The 18,920-nt window shown below is 42.6% G+C and overlaps 1 protein-coding gene across 8 annotated transcripts in view; it reads left to right on the top strand.

The window, feature by feature from the left end:
• Window positions 1-641: 641 nt before the first annotated feature.
• MAX (MYC associated factor X) overlaps window positions 642-18,920 on the top strand; it is a 93,293-nt gene continuing 75,014 nt past the window's right edge. For 5 of the 8 annotated variants that reach the window (XR_001115175.2, XR_001115174.2, XM_003267819.4 and 2 more), the window contains exons 1-3: window positions 642-885; window positions 1,617-1,643; window positions 9,339-9,446. Coding sequence is in view for 5 of the 8 variants with exons in the window: in XM_003267819.4 (XP_003267867.1) it covers window positions 850-885; window positions 1,617-1,643; window positions 9,339-9,446 (171 nt within the window). In the remaining 3 variants the exon portion in view is untranslated. The remainder of the gene's footprint in view (window positions 886-1,616; window positions 1,644-9,338; window positions 9,447-18,920) is intronic. The other 3 variants (XM_003267815.4, XM_030812244.1, XM_004087158.3) reach the window with 2 other exon arrangements.

Raw genomic sequence — 18,920 nt, 5'->3', positions numbered from 1 at the left:
GGGAGCGGTCGCCCGACGAGGTCGGTCATTCTGCCTGTCCGGTAGCACCACGAACACCTGCCACCGACACCTCCCCACCAGCCCCCGAGGGTTCGCGCGGGCATCCCGAACCGCGCCCCCTGGTCCGCCGCAGCCAGATTCCCTCCCGGGCGGGTTACGCCCCTATGCTCAAAACGGAACCACTCCGTATCAAGAAGACAAAGTATAACCAGTCATACCAAAGAGAGGCAGCATTATTTAGACAGCCGGCTACTCCCCCAGAGACTCCACCCAGTCCCCTGGGCCCGGCGTCCAGCGCGCAGACGGTGCCCGGCTCCAGGAGCTCCAGCTCCCTCCACGTGTCCTGTCTTCCCAGCAGCCTCCTCTGCCGCCTCGGGAGGAAAATCTCCTGACAACTCGCGGTCTGCGGACTACGACTCCCAGGAGGCGCCGCGCCGCGGCTCTCCCCGCCCCACTCCCCGGGACGCGCAGGCGCCTTGGGCTCCGTCAACAAGCCGGACTGGCGACGCCTGGATGCGGTTTCTTCCGGGATTTGTAGTTTTTCTGGAGCTACCCGGGCCGTCTGTCAGAGGGACAAGAACTACAAGTCTCGGCTGCCCCAGCGCTGCGAGCCTGGTCACGTGGCGGGGGCCGACCGGGCGTGCGTGCCGCCGTTGATCCGGTGCTGCAGTGAGGAGGTGGTTCTTGCCCGTGTTGTGTGTGTGTGTGAGTGAGAGAGCGAGTGAGTGAGTGAGTGAGTGTGTGTGTGGGGGGGACTCGGCTTGTTGTTGTCGTCGGTGACTTCCCCCTCCCCTTCACCCCTTCCCCTCCCCGCCGCCGCTGCAGTGGCCGCTGCCTGGGCCGTAGGAAATGAGCGATAACGATGACATCGAGGTGGAGAGCGACGTGAGTCCTGGGGCTTCTTCCTTCCCGTGCGGGTTGTCAGGCGGGGACAGCGGCCAGGGCTCTCAGCGGGGCGACGGCGGGAGGGGGCCGGGCTGCCGCCGCCTCCTTCGTCTTCCCCTCGGGGCCAGGACTGCCTCCGTCGCGTTCCCGGCTCGCTCCCCTCCGGCTCCTGGCCGGAGCGGCCTCCTGGGACTGGAGGTTGGGGGAAGACACGCGGCTTCTGGGACCCCCCACCTTCTCCCGTGGGGGAGGGTGCTGCGGCCTCCCGCTCCCACCTTCCCCTGCTCAGGATCCGGGGGACAAGGATGGGGGGCGCCCGGGATCCCATTGTCCGGATCCAGGGGAAGGGGACGGCGTTCAGGACCTGCCCCTTCGGACTGCGATCCTCTCCTCCCGTGACCCGCGGATCCTGGGGGGCGAGGAAGGGCGGAGAGGGGTTGGGGGGTGCTAGATGCCCGAGCTGGGTCTGCAGGGAGGAGACAGTGCTCGGGACCCCTCTGGCCCAGGTCGGATCCCGGAAGGAGGGGCGGCGCTCCGGACCCCTCTACCCCGCTACCGGATCCCGCCGAGGGTGGAAGGGTGGGGGCAAGGGGTGGGGAGGGAGGAAGGGGTGTCGGGCTGACTCCCCACCCTCCGCTTCCTCTGCCGCCGGCATTTTCTTTCTTATTATTGAATGTTAAGTGTAAAAATAACTTCTATATTTTCTATTTTTTTTTTCTCTCTTATTCCAGGAAGAGCAACCGAGGTTTCAATCTGCGGTACGTCTCCTACTCTCCATTTCATTTTTATTTCCGTTCAGTTCTATTCCTTTTTGGGGTCAGAGAGAAAAAGAGATCGTACTATTACTTTTAATATTGTAGTAAACTCTAATGTTAACCACTAAGGTGAGGTGGGGCCTGGTTCTGGAGGGTGGGGGGGTTGCAAATCCCATCATTCTAGATTCTCAGGTGATAAGTTCAGTGATTCTAGGTGAGTAAGAGGAGCTGTATACAAAGAATTGAATTGTTCTGTAGTTTTCAGATAGGGGATCCAGCTGCCACTATGTAAGTGGAAAAGAGAAATGCAGCATTCTGAAGTCTGTGGTAGTATTATTTCAGGGCAAAGTGGTCAGAAGATTTACTTAGGAACAAGTAGGTTTTAAACCATATCTGTATAATTGTGTGAAGCTGAAGCCACATGCAATAATCGCCTTTAACCAAGTCATGTGACTGCTATAGACCCGTAGAATCTAGCACAACATGGTATTCTAATGCAAAAATTGGAAATGTGGAGGAGTCAAACGTTGCATCATCAAAGTGTCACATAAAGTTATTATGGTCTGATTCTGTGTATTTGAAGGAGGTATAAAGAAAATTTTAAAATAGCTGAAGAAAAGTGGCATTGCAGAGACAGGTTTGCTGAAAGGTGATGGATGAGGCCATATAATGTTATCAATAATTTCTTAGTGTTTTGATATTAATGTTCTCAGTAGATGGTTCTGTGGATTTAGATAAGCACTAATTTCATGTCTTTGGAGTCTGAGACAGTAATATGGGTGTTTCATGAATAGATTAGAGAGAAAAAAAGAATATACACAGAATAAATCAGAATCAGAGAGGGGAAGAGAAATAAGTATATCAGAGTGTCTAATGTTTGATAGTTGGGAGCAGTAAGAAGTGTATAGAATGGGGGTAAAAAATTCAAATGCTCATAAGGGCCATAAAGAATAAGGAAGAGGTGAGGGCTTGGGTACTGGAGAGCAGTGCCTCTTCTAAAAAGTCAGCACTACTGAACTCCAGTGGTTTGTTACGTAGGAGTGAAGGGTCAGTATTGCTAGATCTTCCTATTTTTTATTTTATTTTATTTATTTATTTTTTAGACAGAGTCTCACTCTGTTGCCAGGCTGGAGTGCAATGGTGCTATCTTGGCTCACTGCAACCTCTGCCTCCTGGGTTCAAGCGATTCTCCTGCCTCAGCCTCCCAAATAGCTGGGACTACAGGCACGTGCCACCACACCCAGCTAATTTTTGTATTTTTAATAGAGATGGGGTTTCACCATATTGGCCAGGCTGGTCTGATCTCTTGACCTCGTGATCTGCCAGCCTTGGCCTCCCAAAGTGCTGGGATTACAGGCCTGAGCCACCGCGCGCAGCAGATCTTCCTATTTTTTAAGAAAGATTAGAAATCTAAAACTATGTTATTTTTCTGATTTTTAAAATGATGTGTGGAACAACTGTTTGGGGGCTTGTTAGAATTTGCAGGATGTCACTTTGATACCTCTCGTATAAGAACTTGATAACCACAGGATAAAGGCAAGCCATCTCAGTTATATCTGCTCTTCATTAGAGCAAGCAAAGATTGTGCAGGTTGTCTAAGCAGATAGGCTTTAAGAAAACTTATTTATTGAGAGCTGATATTTCCATAAAATCTGGGGATGTAGTTGTTCCAGAAGTCTTAAAAATTATCCCTGGGTAATAGTCATTAAAGATAATTTGTTTTATTTATTCTTGAAGTATTCTCATATACTTATGCATATATTTGAAAATTGAATTCCTTTTTCTCATTTACTTTTATCCTTCATGCTTGGGGCCTAGTCTGTTGGAAACTTTTTTTTTCCCTGCAAGTCTCCAGTTGTAAAATCTGTGCCAGGTCTTGATCAGAGTTGGAGGGTAAGGATCGTTTAGCCTTCCTTTGCAGAATTATCCTTTGAATTGAAATTATACTGACTTCCCAGTAAGAGAAAGTTGTGTGTTTTTTTTTTTTTTTTGGTGAAATTTTGGCTCACAGTTCTTGAAAGCTTTCTGCTTTTCAAAATTTTCATCCATACGATTGTTGATGTAAATTTGTTTATTAAATTATTACAATATTTCTGCTTTCCTGGAATGCTAATCTCATTGTTTTGTCTAGATGTTTTTAGTTTGCTATTAAGGTGCCTAGGATTTTTCCTTTTGATTTTGGGGGGGTAGGCAAGGGAAGTTGGTTTGACATTTTGTTTTTAATTTAACACATCTATTTGTTGAGATTTCTAAGTATTACTCTGCACAATGTAATTACAACAGCATGGAGAGAAAAAGCAGATGTGTTATAGACAAATTTTGTAGTATATCAAACAACTATTGTGGCTGTGTAGGGTAAAAAGGATTCCATTTTTTCCCCTCTGAATGCATCTGCTTACTTCTCTATATTTAATATAGATAATAAATATATTTAAAATTTAAGAGGGAGCTATTCTTAAGTTTTGCCTTAGAAAAAAGGTTTAAAAAAAGATGTGAACAACCAAATACTTAGATATTTAGGACTACAGAAGAAGTTGAAAAAGTTATTTGAAAAAAGTTCTGTGGATCCTAATATAAAAACGTTCATGTATGTTTTATAATGTCACTACAATATCTAGGCCTTACTACATGAGAAATGTAAGATACTGAGAACAGAGTTAGGAAGTTAGGCTAACTCTAACAGAAAGTGAAACTGATTGGGCAAATATTTTTTTCTATTGCTTCAGTACAAATGGAAAACAGCTTCTCCAATGACCAGTAAGCTTTATTAAAGGAAGTAACCCCAAAGAGTATTCTTATTACTAAATTGAATACATTGCAAAATCCCACTGATGTTATTTTTATTATATTTTGGAGGGAAGAGGTTGCATTTTAAAGATAAATTTCTGGGACAGGTATATTATATTGCAAGGGCTTCCTTTTGCTTTATTTCTGTTTGGGAAATTTCTTTAGCAAAGAGTGAAAGTGTACAAGAAATATATGGGTTAGTGTGTTGGTCAGGAAATGCAAGGTTTTTTCCAGTGACCATCCTTGATGGCACCTGAGTGAGTTGCAGTTGCAGTATACCTGTTAGGGGTTTGAAAACAGATTTGTGCAATTCCACTTCTGGACCTTTCTGGTATGAAATATTTTAAACTTCTCAGAGCTCTTTGCTTCTTTAGGAATATTCAGAAGAGAACGAGCTTGGTAGCCTCCGAGATTGGAATTCACTCAGGAAACTACTGTCTGTTTTACCTGCAGTCAGTTGCATGGCAAAAGTGCTGCACAATGCATGTCCTTTTTCTCTGCTTAGAGTGTTGACAGTGATAACAGAAATGCCAGAGTTAGTTCCTAAATGTGCCTGTGTTAGAGTAAAAGTTGTTCTTATGTCTAAAAGAATTTTTCCAAGATGCCAGTAATGGTGAAATAGTTGGTCAAAGAATTCAGCTTGGTTTTTAATTAAAATTTCCTGACCAAGGCATCCTTCTCTGAAATGGCTATAGTATGAGGCCTTGTTTGGATTATAGCATTTGCCAGTTCTTTTAGGCACCAAAAGAAAAAAGTTTGAAAACAAATACATACATTAGATAATGTTGGAAATGTATACCAGGCAATCAGCTACAAGCAGGACAGGTATTGGAAAATTGCAATCCATGTCTTTCTCTTAGGGAGCTTGGTGAGTTTATCCCATCCTACTTGCCCATTATTTTATGTTATAATTTTTGGTTTGATTAAATGAGTATTTTAAGTTGCTTAGAAATTGAGCTTTATCCTGTCTTGTTCTCATCTATCAGAAGTAAGAAATAGATCTTTTCAGATGAGATTTTTGGGTCTGTGTATTCTCGTGTCCTTAGTCTCAATTAAAGAATAGCTTGATAAGAATCATAAGCAACACAAGCTTCCCTCTAAAATACAACCTTCACATTTTGTAAAGGTAGTAAATATTTAGTGGGCAACTAATTCACTATATGCTGAGAATTTTCTGTATTAGAATTGAGATGATTCCCCTTATAGGTGGGGTTAGCTGTCAGGTAGCCTGCAAGACATGGCATTGTTCTGGAGAACCTTGTGCATCCTGGAATAATGAAGCATTTATTTCCCCATGCTATTTGCCTAGAACTTGGAGGAAATAAGATTACTGACTGATGTGATGCCTTGAACAAAGATGCAGTCTCTGTGCAGTAAGTTGGAAGAAAATAATTTTAAGAGATTTCCCTCAATTTTGAACAGACCTCCTTAGCCTAGATGACTTCTTGCCAACGTAGCAACTTCTTGGCTAACAAAATAATGTTTGCCTTCAACATCTAACAACACTTAAGATACACGTGCTTGGTAGTGTCAAAGATGGACAAATTGTAGGTGAAGATTTTTATTCTGGCTACCAGTGTGGAAAGTTGGGTAGAAATATAACTGAGAGGCTGAATAAAAACTTTGGCAGAGATGTCAAAGCTGGAAGTGATTTGGTGCAGGAGTTTCTGTTGAGCATCTGTGGACCACTGCATAGCCCCTTAGTATTTCTGTTAGGGATGCCCTGGAGGAAGGGTTTTCTGGCAGACATCCAGATGTACAAATCCAGCGTACTAGAAGAATGGGCAGCATCCAGCCACTGTTCCCAAAGGATGTGTAGGGGAGATATTTAGGAGCCTGCTATACAGTCCAAGAATACCTCTGTGGTCTCCTAGAATAGGGCCAAATTAATTCCACAAGGGGGCTTTCCATACCATTCGTTTTCATTATTGAACATCATTCTCAGTACAGGCTCATCTGAGTAGAGTTTTATTTGTTCAAGACAATTGTTTGGCCCTGTTTTTTAAAACCAGTTTTGCATTTGTGGGTGGATATTAGATGCCTTACACTGGGAGTCTTCACCCAGTTTTTCTTCTTCAACTCTGAAATCTTGGCCCTCTCAAAAAGGGTTGCCAGCAAGCAAAGACAGTTAACAAGGCAGTGATAAAGCCTGCAAACTAGTCCTCCAATGGGGGTGGGGATGAGGCGCGGGCAGTGTTATCGGTCTGGGTGGATCTGTGGTTTGGAAATGTTTCCCACAGAGAATTCTCAGCCTTGTGTAAAGGTTTTTCTGTTTTTCGTGTGCTCTTTCAAAACATTAGTGAAAACATTTAATTCAGAGTTGCCTGGAATTAGGCTTGTTAGTTCTGCATGTTTTTAACTTGCTCTTTCAAATCGAGCTTGGGGAAGAGAAAAATACATCCTTGCCATTGTCTCTGAGAAATTTAAAATTGACTCCACTAGTAGCTCAGGGATGGACATGGCAGCAGGGATTGGTCTAAGATTCCACTCTTCTGCTAGTTAAATTGGGCCTGGAACCACTACAGAAATTCCATCCACTACTTTGAGAACAACAGTCCCCAGCCCAGGCTTTCTACTAGGCAGTGGACTGCTGCCTTTCCTTGTTGAGCCAACTTCTCAAACTTGGCTGGCTCCCCAGATGAGAAGCCAAGATTTCTGCTCATGATCTACAGCCAAGTTCACTTACAATCCTCTAACCGAGAGACTTGTCCATTTGAGTCCTTTCAGAGCTCAGTGAATGGGAGGGGGTAGTGTATTGTGGGGATGATTTTGGTATTAGATTATACTTAGCTCCACCTCTTTAGTGCAGGGCCACGTGAAACCAAGTGCAACTTCATTCTAGCCGTTTGAGATTTGCAGGGCTCTCCCAGAAAGAAAACAGACAATTAGAATTTTATTTGTATCAACAAGAGGGATTGTGGGTAATTCTGGTGCACAGCTCTCAGCTGGGAGGAGGGCCAAGAATCAGGGTGATTTAGTAGACAGGAGTATCTTGGGCTGCTCTGGAGACCAAAGATGGGCGATTAATTTGCATATAAATAAACCACCTTAGGTAGTATATAGCAAACAGGAGCGGCAGACACATGCCAAATGTTGTCTCTTGGCCTTTAAGCTCCTTAGGTATAGTCCCAGCCTAACTTATCTTTATGTAGATGATCAGAGGGAACAACAGTAAGTTCAAAAGGACTAGATACTTAAATAGGTTTAATTCTGTCGCGCTATTTCATGGTACTGTTAGAAGGCATCTATAATTTTGCTCTAAAGTTGTATGATACAGAGTACCTACCTCTAGCCTCAGGTTACATGGTGTTCCAAACTTGACTGTCCTCTCAGCTTGTCCATAATATTTCATATGTCACTATAGTTCAGTAAACATTCATTTTACAGTGAATCCAGACTTAACAAGATTAGGACAACTTTAGCAGTGCTCCAGGCATCTGCCCCCAAAAGAGAGATATGCTATGGAGAACCATGGTTGTCATGGGAACCACATGTCCATTTCAACAGAGCTGTAGGTGAGGTATTATGTTTAAGAGACCAGGAAGTAACTCAGATGACCACAGGTGCTCCCAGCCTCCTCTTCCTCTGTAATGACTAGGACTTTTAGGATTAAATAACAGGAGAATTTCAAGTCCTTTCATTCTCACAACTCTTGATAGATTTTTGTCTGTACATCTTCTCTGGTACAAGGATTCATGTGAGGCAGCATTATTCTTGTGCTAAGCCAAGTTATTTACTCTTGTTCCATTTTTTGAATTTCTGGCCCTCTGTGTGTATAGATTTAAGCTACCTGAACTTCCCATGTACAGACTGGCTCTCTAGGTTAGCTCAGTGCAACCTTGTGCATTCAAGGTGAATGTTCAGAGCATAATTTCCATAATTCCTAGAGTGTAGGTGCGATGAAGTTCTTCTTGCTTTGGGTTGTTTGTGTTCCATTTGGAGGGGAGACCCCTCTCATGGGGACCTGCTGAAGTGCTCTTACCATGCTCTCCAGCGCTGTCTCTTCTGCCTGAAGCCAGAGCATTTTGCCATTCCTGACTTGGTGTTGGCAGTTTTGGTCCATCTCCAGTTGACTGTTCTTTGTGATTCCAAGCAGGCTAAGACTTTGACTTGGATATTTAGATACTGCCAAATTAGCCTGACCTGCCACAGGTACCTGAGGGAATTTATTCTGAGTATGTGGTGTCAGAAGTTGTGTCCTCTAAGAACTGCCTGTCTGGCACTGCCTGTGTGCAAGGAAGCCCTTGGCAGGATAGCACCTTGGATCTACTTTTAAAAAACAAGAACTCAGTATTCAGTTGTCATCTTATCAGCTCTGTCATAATGATCTCAGATTCATGCATCTAGGTTTTATAGAGGTTTTAGTTTCTATTGTATGATTTGGTGAGAAGGTCTTAAACTAGTGCCTTTTAGTGGGCTTGGGACTCACGGTGATGGTTTCACATTAAAGAAGCACCAGTGACTTAACTCTTTCTTCCCCTGGACGCCCATCTGGGGAATCTCTTACAGTGGAGGTGATCACATCTTAAGAAGGGGCCACTGGAGCTTTCTCTAGTCACTTCCTAACCACAGACTGGTGGCTCTTTTGTCACATAAGCAAGTTGGGGGGGGACCACTGATGTTACAGCAGAGTCACACTTTGTCCCCCCGAATAACTTTTATTTTACTTATGCATGAGCTGGATGCATCGAGCTACTTTGGATGTTCCTGTTGCAAGCGTTGCTCACCCCTTTCTCCCCCTTTAGCAGAGCCTAATTCTGGAGACTCCTAACTGCCCACCTCGAGAAATCCTTCCCAGGCCACTCGCCAGGGACAGTGCTGACAGCGTGTACTTCCAGGCTGTACCCCACCCACCTTGTACCAAGCAAAAGGAGTGACATTCCTAATGTGTTCTTTTTCCCATTTTTCTAGGCTGACAAACGGGCTCATCATAATGCACTGGAACGAAAACGTAGGGACCACATCAAAGACAGCTTTCACAGTTTGCGGGACTCAGTCCCATCACTCCAAGGAGAGAAGGTGAGTTTCCTGAGAAGGCTGAGTAGCTGGCCACTACTAGCTTGGAACTTGTTGTGGAGCTTAGCAGAGTACTCACCTATTGGGAAGGAAATGTAGTCAGAGATATTCAGGTAGCATGGTTGCCTTATTTTTTTACTGTTTGGAGGATCACTGCACACCTTACCTACTCCAGTTTATCCTTAACAAAATATGTCAGATATAATGGAGCTATTTGTGAGATAACGGTAGGAGTTATCTTTCAAAATCTATATTATTTGTAATAAATTCTAGAAATTATAACTATACACTATAGTCTAAAGAGTGGCCCAGAGTTCGTTTGGGATAACAGTAAAGATTCCAGAGGTCATTAATACCCTAGACCTCCATGAGAATTTCTTTCCTATGGTTCAAAGTTAATACTTATTGTAAATGAGCACTTGCAGAAATGTATGTAATGTATGTGAAAAACAACCTGGGCACCATTGATTTTCTAGCCCCAATAATTGTTATTTCCAAGGCATATAAAGAGCATTTTAAGCTGTGGGACAAAAGACTTGAGTGAAGAGACATGTTCATGTGAAATAGAAAAAAATAACCATTCTTCCCCACTCCCTTCTGGAACCTAGCGTTTTCCCTGGAGGGCTAGGCACCAGCTGTTTCTACATTTGAAAAACAAAATTAGAAGCTTTGAGTAAAAGCCTATGGGTTAGGGTCACTCCCTGGAATTTGGAGAAAACATCTGCACGGCTAGTTCCATCCTTGACAGAGAGTGTAGTTGTCTGCAGCAATTCATTGGAATAACTGGCAAGCTGGGAAGGGGACCTATGTTTTTGCTTTAGTGATCCAGTGTTTTATAAAGAAGGAACTATTCTGTTAAGAATAATCTTTGCTTTTGGGTGCACTTTGATTTAGTTCTGTGGTGGGGGTCCTGGATTTGTTTGGTTATCCAAGATCAAATTTGGAACCCTTATGCTTTCATTTTTTATATTGTCACTCTGGTAAGTTATAGCCTCTATACTTTATCTAAGGTGTGGCATTCCATGTGGCGGAAACATGGAGAAGGTCTGACCTTTATAAAGAACAAAACAGGCCATGTGCATACCTGGTATTGTAAAACCAGAATTTGCCATGGGTTAAGCCTACTTAGTGTGGACTTGATTTAATGACCTTAAACCAAGGTACTTACCTGGAATAACAACCTTCCTGGGTACAACACTAAGTACCACGGAAATCTTTATGACTAGAGACAGACTCACCCCTTTAGTCAAAGTAAACACATGCCAAAGATTATCTCTTAGGCTTCTTTGACCTGTTGACAGTTGGTGCTTATTCCTGTACCATAGTATCAATTAAAATTGCTTTGGTAAACTATATGGACAAGAGCTGCCTTCTCCTAAGTCTCACATCTAACCAGGAGTGGCACTGGGGCAATGTTTCTCAAGGGGTGAGTTGCGGACCACCCACATCAGATTCACTACTGAATCAGCCTTTCTGGAGGGAAGCCTAGGAATCTGTATTTATAACAAGCAGTCAGATGATTCTTAGGCATTCTTAAGTTTGAATACATTGGGAGAGGTGGGTCATAGGATCACAACTATACCTTTTCCTTATCCAGCCTATTTTACAATGCCATAACATTCTTCCTTAACTCCTTATAATTACATTATTCTAAATGCTATTTTCTCCTTTCTTTCTTCAAGGAAGTTGAAGGTTTGAATTTGGTAGTCTTACAAATGGAATAGTTTGTCATTTGTTGTGGCTCATTTATTTATTCATTCATGCCGTTCAACACATACTTACTGAGGGTCTACTACATGCCAGGCACTATCCTAGATACTGGGAAAAAGCAGTAAACAAAACAGACAATAACAGGAGCTCTTGCTCTGATGAGGAAATGATTAAAAAATGAAGTAAGAATTTAAAATATATGTATTATGTCAGGTAAGTACCAATGAGAAAAACAGGGAAGAAGAGTTGCAATTTTAATTATGGCAGAGAAGAAGAGTGTTGCTGGCAAGGTGACATTTTAGCAAAGCTTTGAACAAAGTGAAGCAAAGAATAGTGCATCTGTCTGATAATGAGCATTCCAGGCAGAGGGAAGGCAAGTGTGGTAGCACTGAGACAGGAACCTGTAAGCATTCCTGGGCCAGGCAGGGAAAACAAAGAGGCCAGAGTGGCTAGAGTGGAATGAGTGAAGGGATGGTGGCAGGAGATGCCGGCAGAAAAGTAGCAGGACCGGGAGAGAGGAGTGGTCCAGGGGAACCAGATTCTAGAGCCAGTCAACAAAACCCCAATTTGAGAATTTATAAGATACCATTCTAATTTCAGAATCCTCCTATCCTGTGTTATAATCCAAATATGTCCTACTGACAGTGAATGAAGGAAATGTCTAAGCTCTCAACTTCTTCCTGTTTAAAAAGCGAGCTGCCAGCGCTGTTTCATAGGTGCCATGAGTCTAACAATATTTTGGTCCCTCAGACTTATGAGTTCTCACTAAACCTGGCGTTTTTTTTAAGTGTGGTATTTGAACCAAAGGAAATAGGCTCATTCTTAGATTGTGGTAATTAAGGTTATGACATTATGTAAATAATCATGAGATGATTATTTTACCATGTGAGTTTTGGGAAACTTAGATTCTTAAAGGGAAAGCCTTTGATTTGGGTCTCTCTATGTTCCAGTCTCCTTTGACTTAAGCATCTTTATGATTCAGCTGACTTCTCCCTTAGCATTTGGATTATCTGTCATATGTGTCCTAAGCCTTTTGTTTTTTAAAGAGAAAGCAATATGTTAATTGAATTGGATCCTAAACAATAATGGGGGATACTTGTGTAAAAAAGAAAGAAAGCTTTAAATGTGAGACCCAAACTCTTATTTACCCTTTGTTTTCTGTATTTCTGCTATAAATTAAACATTTTTAAAAATGGTTGGCTGGGCATGGTGGCTGATGCCTGTAATACCAGCACTTTGGGAGACAGGCAGGTGGATCGCTTGAACCCAGGTGTTTGAGACCAACCTAAGCAACATGGCAAAACTGCATCTCTACAAAAAATGCAAAAATTAATCGGGCGTGGTGGTGCTTACCTGTAGTCCAGGCTACTTGGGAGGCTGTGGTGGGAGGATCACTTGAGTTTGGGAGGTCCAGGCTGCAGTGAACTGTGATGGCACCACTCCAGCCTGGGTGATAGAATGAGACCCTGTCTCAAAAAAAAATAAATAAGAATTATCTTTTTCTTGAGGAAAAAAATCAGTAATAATTGACATTGTATTGCAATGTAAAGTTAAATCCACACAGCAGTTGTATAAGGTATGGTACTGTTATTTGACAGTTATTACTGCTGTTGCTCCTGTCAGTGTTGTTAACAGGCTCAAGATCACTATCCCATCTGTAGCAGGACAGGGGCTAGAACTCAAGATTGCCAGTTGCCAAGTTCCATCTTTTTCCAGTACCATATGGGTAAGCAGTTTAAGGATATTTTAAAGAAATCTTGCTTAAATACTTGTATCTTGTCATTGTCCTGGGAGCTTCCCCTGGATAGGCCTATTAATCTTGGCAGCGTGTCATACCACGGCTACTACAGAAATGCTATCCTCTGAGGTGGCGTATGTAGGTAACACTGAAATGCAGGGTATTAAGGATCATTTAAAGCCTATAATTTCCTTCTGAGTTCACATAGTTGCTCTGAGCCCAAGAAAATAGACCATTACAGTTGGTGGTTCATTTGAGTTTTGCCATAGGTCTCAGAGTTAGCAAGTAGACCCTTGAACTCTGTTGTTTGAGTCTTTTGTGTTCCTTGCAGTTTCTCAACTGTACATGGAATTCCACTGTTGTTCCACTGGGAACAATAGGATGGAATTAGAACCATCAGCCAGCCAACCAGAGTAATGGAGTAAGGGCAAGATCAACTATGGGCCCCTCCCCTTTTTTTTTTTTTACAGAGATGTTACTTTTACAGAAAGTATTATTTAAGTGTCCTTGCTTGGGTACTAGGGAGTGTTACACAATGGTTCACTGGCACTAAGCTCCCGTATTTATGTTGGGGGGCAAGACCTGATAGCCAGCCTTTACATGGGAGTATAATTCTGTCCTCCATCTCATAAGCCCCAGTACCTGAGCCAGAATGATTATAACCAATCACACTGTCTCTTTATCATGGATGGCTTTAGCAGTAGGTTGTTTTCATCATTGCCATTTGTAGCTCTACGGTGGTTTATAGTAATTTCTCATCTTTTAAGTCTCTCCCTCAGTGCCTGTTGTTATCAAACTCATTGCTCTCTCAGGCAGTTGAGCTCTGCATTTCTCCCTTATGGGGAGAGCTGTGTTGAAGAGAGAGAATATAACTTCAAATGAAAGTAAAGAAAAACAGAATTTCTTGATTTTGAGGTGAGAATTTGAGGGCACTGCCTCTGTCAGTTCCTATCACAGATTCTGGCACATAGTAGGTTCTCAGTAAATTGTGGTGGAGAGAGAGAGCCAGAGGAAACAGCAGGCTTGCTCAGCCATTAAAGAAAACAGCAACAGTCAACATTATGTGCTCAACTATATAAGTGAGACTTTGTGAGTGCTGTAGAGGTTAAAAGACATAATAGATGGTGTCTACCCTTGAGGGTCTTGCTCTCTTGTTGGGAAAGAGGATTACATCTAACAATTAACAATAATGAGATAACATGCTGAGCATCAGATAAGAGCTTTACATTGAGTTAATCTCAGTTTCATTTCCATTAAAATCTAGTTTTCTTAACAGGTAGATGTTGAAACCAAATACTAATAGTTCCCTTATGGCAGGGAACATGATTCTTAAGGATAAAGGCTCTCATAGCATTTATACTTTTATGTACACACATTTATATATTATACTTAATATATGTGGTTTTACATATATTTGTGTGATTATTCAATGACTGTCTGCTGGCACTACACTACAATAAGTACCATGAAGGCAGGGAAAATGTCTCCTTTTGGTTATATTTCTTCCCTCAGTGCCTGCACATAGTAGGGAGCATAGTGAATATTTATTAACTGAGGGGAGGAATCCCCCATCAACCTGGCCACATTATTTTGGGAGATGGCTCATTCCTGTTGATGCTTTTAAGGCTGACAGTTCATTCGGTAACCTATGTCTATAGCATATCTGAGCCACTGGAGGGATTGTCTTTTAAATGAAATGTAAACTACAGCCCTATCCACTTCTCCTCATTACTCATTAAGGTTATATTAGCTAGCCAGACTCCAACTTGGGCAATTATCTTTTTAAAGTTTCTACATCTTAAATTGTTGCCCATAGTTGCCCAAGTCTCCCTTAGGCTCCAGGCTCAGCAATTATAAATGCATTTAATTTCTTATAAATTATTTGCGTGCTGCTGAAAACCTCCAAGGGCTTTTCATTGCCCATTTAGGTAAGGACTGGTATTCCGTGTTCTGTAAATAAGGTACCCAGCTTGCCTACCTGCTTTTTAGCCTTCTTCCTAACATTAACCTTCCAGGTACTGTACACCCTTGTATTAGTCTGTTTTCATGCTGCTGATAAAGACATACCTGAGATTGGGCAATTTACAAAAGAAGGAGGTTTAGTGGACTTACAGTTCACATGGCTGGAAGGAAGCCTCACAATCATGGCGGAAGGCAAGGAGGAACAAGTCATGTCTTACATGGATGGCAGCAGGCAAAGAGAGAGAGCTTGTGCAGGGAAGCTCCTGTTTTTAAAACCATCAGATCTTGCAAGACTCATTCACTATCATGAGAACAGCATGGGAAAGACCTGTCCCTGTGATTCAATTACCTCCCACCGAGTTCCTTCCACGACACATGGGAATTATGGGAGTTACAATTCAAGATGAGATTTGGGTGGAGACACAACCAAACTATGTTATTCCGCTCCTGGCCCCTCCCAAATCTCATGTCCTCACATTTCAAAACCAATCGTGCCTTGTCAACAGTCCCCAAAAGTCTTAACTCATTTCAGTATTAACTCAGAAGTCCACAGTGCAAAGTCTCATCTGGGACAAGACAAGTCCTTTCTGCCTATGAGCCTGTAAAATCAAAAGCAAGTTAGTTACTTCCTAGATAGAATGGGGGTACAGGCATTGGATAAATACAGCCATTCCAAATGGGAGAAATTGGTCAAAAAAGGGGGCTACAGGCCTCATGCAAGTCCAAAATCCAGCAGGGCAGTCAAATCTAAAAACCCTATAATGATCTCCTTTGACTCCATGTCTCACATAGAGGTCATGCTGATAGAAGAGGTGGGTTCCCTTGGTCTTGCATAGCTCTACCCTTGTGGCTTTGCAAGGTACAGCCTCCTTCCTGGCTGCTTTCACAGGCTGGCATTGAGTGTCTGCAGCTTTTCCAGGTGCACAGTGCAAGCTGTCAGTGGATCTACCATTCTGGGGTCTGCAGGATGGTGGCATTCTTCTCACAGCTCCACTAGATAGTGCCCCAGTAGAGACTCTGTGTGGGGGCTCTGACCCCACATTTCCTGTCTGCACTGCCCTAGCAGAGGTCCTCCATGAGGGCCCTGTCCTTTAAGCAAACTTCCTCCTGGACACACAGGTGTTTCCATACTCCATCCTCTGAAATCTAGGCAGAGGTTCCCAAACCCCAGTTCTTGACTTCTGTGCACTCCCAGGCTCAATACCATGTGGAAGCTGCCAAGGGTTGGGGTTTGCACCCTCTGAAGCCACAACCTGAGCTCTGCATTGGGCCCTTTCGGCCACAACTGGAGTGGCCAGGATGCAGGGCACCAAGTCCCTAGGCTGCATACAACATGTGGACCCTGGGCCGAGCCCACAAGACCAGTTTTTCCTCCTAGGCCTCTGGGCCTGTTATGGGAACAGCTGCTGTGAAGATCTCTGACATGCCCTGGAGACATTTTCCCCATTGTCTTGGGGATTAACATTCGGCTCCTCATTACTTATGCAAATCTGTGCAGCCAGCTTGAATTTCTTCTCAGGAAATGGGATTTTCTTTTCTATCACATGGTCAGGCTACAAATTTTCTGAACTTTTATGCTCTGCTTCTCTTATAAAACTGAATGCCTTTTACAGCACGCAAGTCACCTCTTGAATGCTTTGCTGCTTAGAAATTTCTTCCTCCAGATACCCTAAATCATCTCTGTGAAGTTCAAAGTTCCACATATCTCTAGGGTAGGGGCAAAATGCTGCCAGTCTCTTTACTGAAACATAACAGGAGTCACCTTTGCTCTACTTCTCAACAAGTTCCTCATCTCCATCTGAGACCACCTCAGCCTGGACTTTATTGCCCATATCATTATCAGCATTTTGGGCAAAGCCATTCAACAAGTCCTTAGGACGTTTGAAACTTTCCCACATTTTTCTGTCTTCTTCTGAGCCCTTCAGATTGTTCCAACCTCTGCCTGTTACCTAGTTCCAAAGTTGCTTCCACATTTTCAGGTATCTTTTTAGCAGTGCCCTACTCTACTGGTACCAATTTACTGCATTTAGTCCATTTTCATGCTGCTGATAAAGACATACCTGAGACTGGGCAATTTACAAAAGAAAGAGGTTTAATGACTTACAGTTCCATATGGCTGGGGAGGCCTCACAATCATGGTGGAAGGCAAGGAGAAGCAAGTCACGTTTTACATGGATGGCAGCAGGCTAAGAGAGCTTGTGCAGGGAAACTGCTGTTTTTAAAACCATCAGCTCTCACGAAACTTATTCACTGTCACAAGAATAACATGGGAAAGACCAACCCCCATGATTCAATTACCACTCACTAGGTTCCTCCCACGACACATGGGAACTGTGGGAGTTAAATTCAAGGTGAGATTTGGGTAGGGACACAGCCAAACCATATCAACCCCTCTTCTGTTTGCCCAGGAATTTCATTCTCAGCTTATCTGAGTTCTTTGCTTTTCTTAATGTCCAACCCCAGCCACACTGCCCAGGTGACTTGGGGGTTCCATACTGATGAGCCCTGCTCACAAGGCCTACATGCAGTCTGTCCTCTATTTCCTGCCTGAGTTCCCCCCTTCCCTCAGTCTCCAGCTCCTTGCCTTAGAGGCCAATATCAAATACTGCCCCACCCTTAGAACTCTCCCTTGAACCTCTGTGGCCTTTTGTGGGACCTCTTCTCGGTCTCCCTAATTTCTGTGATTATCTTATCACCTAACTAAATGGTATGCTCCTGTAGGGCAGAAATCTAGTTATTCCTCATGGGAGACTGTCATACAGAATGGGAGAGGTCTCACTCCCCCAAGAGTACTAGAGAGCTCTTCACCTCTAACATTTTTCGCATCTTGAGATTCGGAAGGATAGAGATTGATTACTAGGCCTTGCCTTTAGCATTTTTTTTTTCTCCAACAAAATACAAAAACTTTAGAAAAATGGGAAGAAAAAACATGAATCCCTCTTTCCTCTAACACAACTACAGCCTTCCCTTTGGCTATGACAAATGCTGCCCAACAGAAATTTAGCATGAGTCACAAATGCATTTTAAATATAACTTAAATACAATTAAATTTTCGAGTAGAGCCAATTAAAAAGTTAAACAGGTGAAAATTTGAATAATATAATTTATTTTGCCTAATATTCAAAAATAAATATGATCTCAACATGTAATCAATATATTTAAAATTATTCATTCGCCAAGTCTTAAAATTCAACTTAACAGCACATCTCAATTCAGAGTACTCACATTTCAAGTGTTTATTAGCCACATGTGGCTAGTGACTATCAGATCAGATAGTATAATCCAAAAATAGACTCTCCGTACCCCGCCCTGCTCCATTTAATGTGACCAAAATTAGACATCATCTTAAAGTGGATGTGAAAAGAAACCTGCCTCCTTTTTTTTCTCCCCAAAAGCTGCTATTGTTCAATCCATGGATTTATTGATGGAGTCTAAGAAGCAAGGAAATATAGTGTTATCAATTTGTGTATTCCTTCCTGGTCTCTTCATCTACATGCTTCCCACAGGGAAAGTACTATTTATAGCTTGCTGCTTTTACATAATATATTTTTTCCCCAGGTCATACAGTGTGCTCATGTTTAGTCATTAGGCATGTTCCTTTTGGGCAATTGGGGTTGCATTCAGTTTTTAAAATTTAAAATTTATAATTATAATATGGACATCTCTGTATATGTAGCCATTTCCATAGATTCCAAGAAGTTGGATTTCTGGGTTGAGGGGTGTGAGCATCTGACCTTTTTCCGTGTGTTGCCAAAATGCTTTCCAAGAGGATTGTTTTTATGTCCTCTTTCTTCCATTTCTTTCTTTTTTTCAAGCAAATTCTAAAGAGTAGTCTTTTGGTAGTGTTTTGAGAGTACCAGTTTCATTATCACTGGAATTTTTTTTTTTGGAAGAGGGTAACTAATTCAGTAAACAAAAGTTAGTAATTTTGTGTTCTGTTTATTACTTGTGAAATTAACTGCTTTTCCACATGTTTATTTACTAGCTCTATTTCCTCTTTTGGAAATTGTGTACTCCTGTCCTTCATCGTCAAAGTTTGATGCAGAAATGCCACACCTTCATTTCAA

Source organism: Nomascus leucogenys, chromosome 1a (genome assembly GCF_006542625.1).
Source record: "Nomascus leucogenys isolate Asia chromosome 1a, Asia_NLE_v1, whole genome shotgun sequence".
In the NCBI taxonomy this organism is placed as follows: domain Eukaryota; kingdom Metazoa; phylum Chordata; class Mammalia; order Primates; family Hylobatidae; genus Nomascus; species Nomascus leucogenys.
Note: the sequence above shows the minus strand (reverse complement) of the source record. Positions and strands in the feature narration are given on the sequence as shown.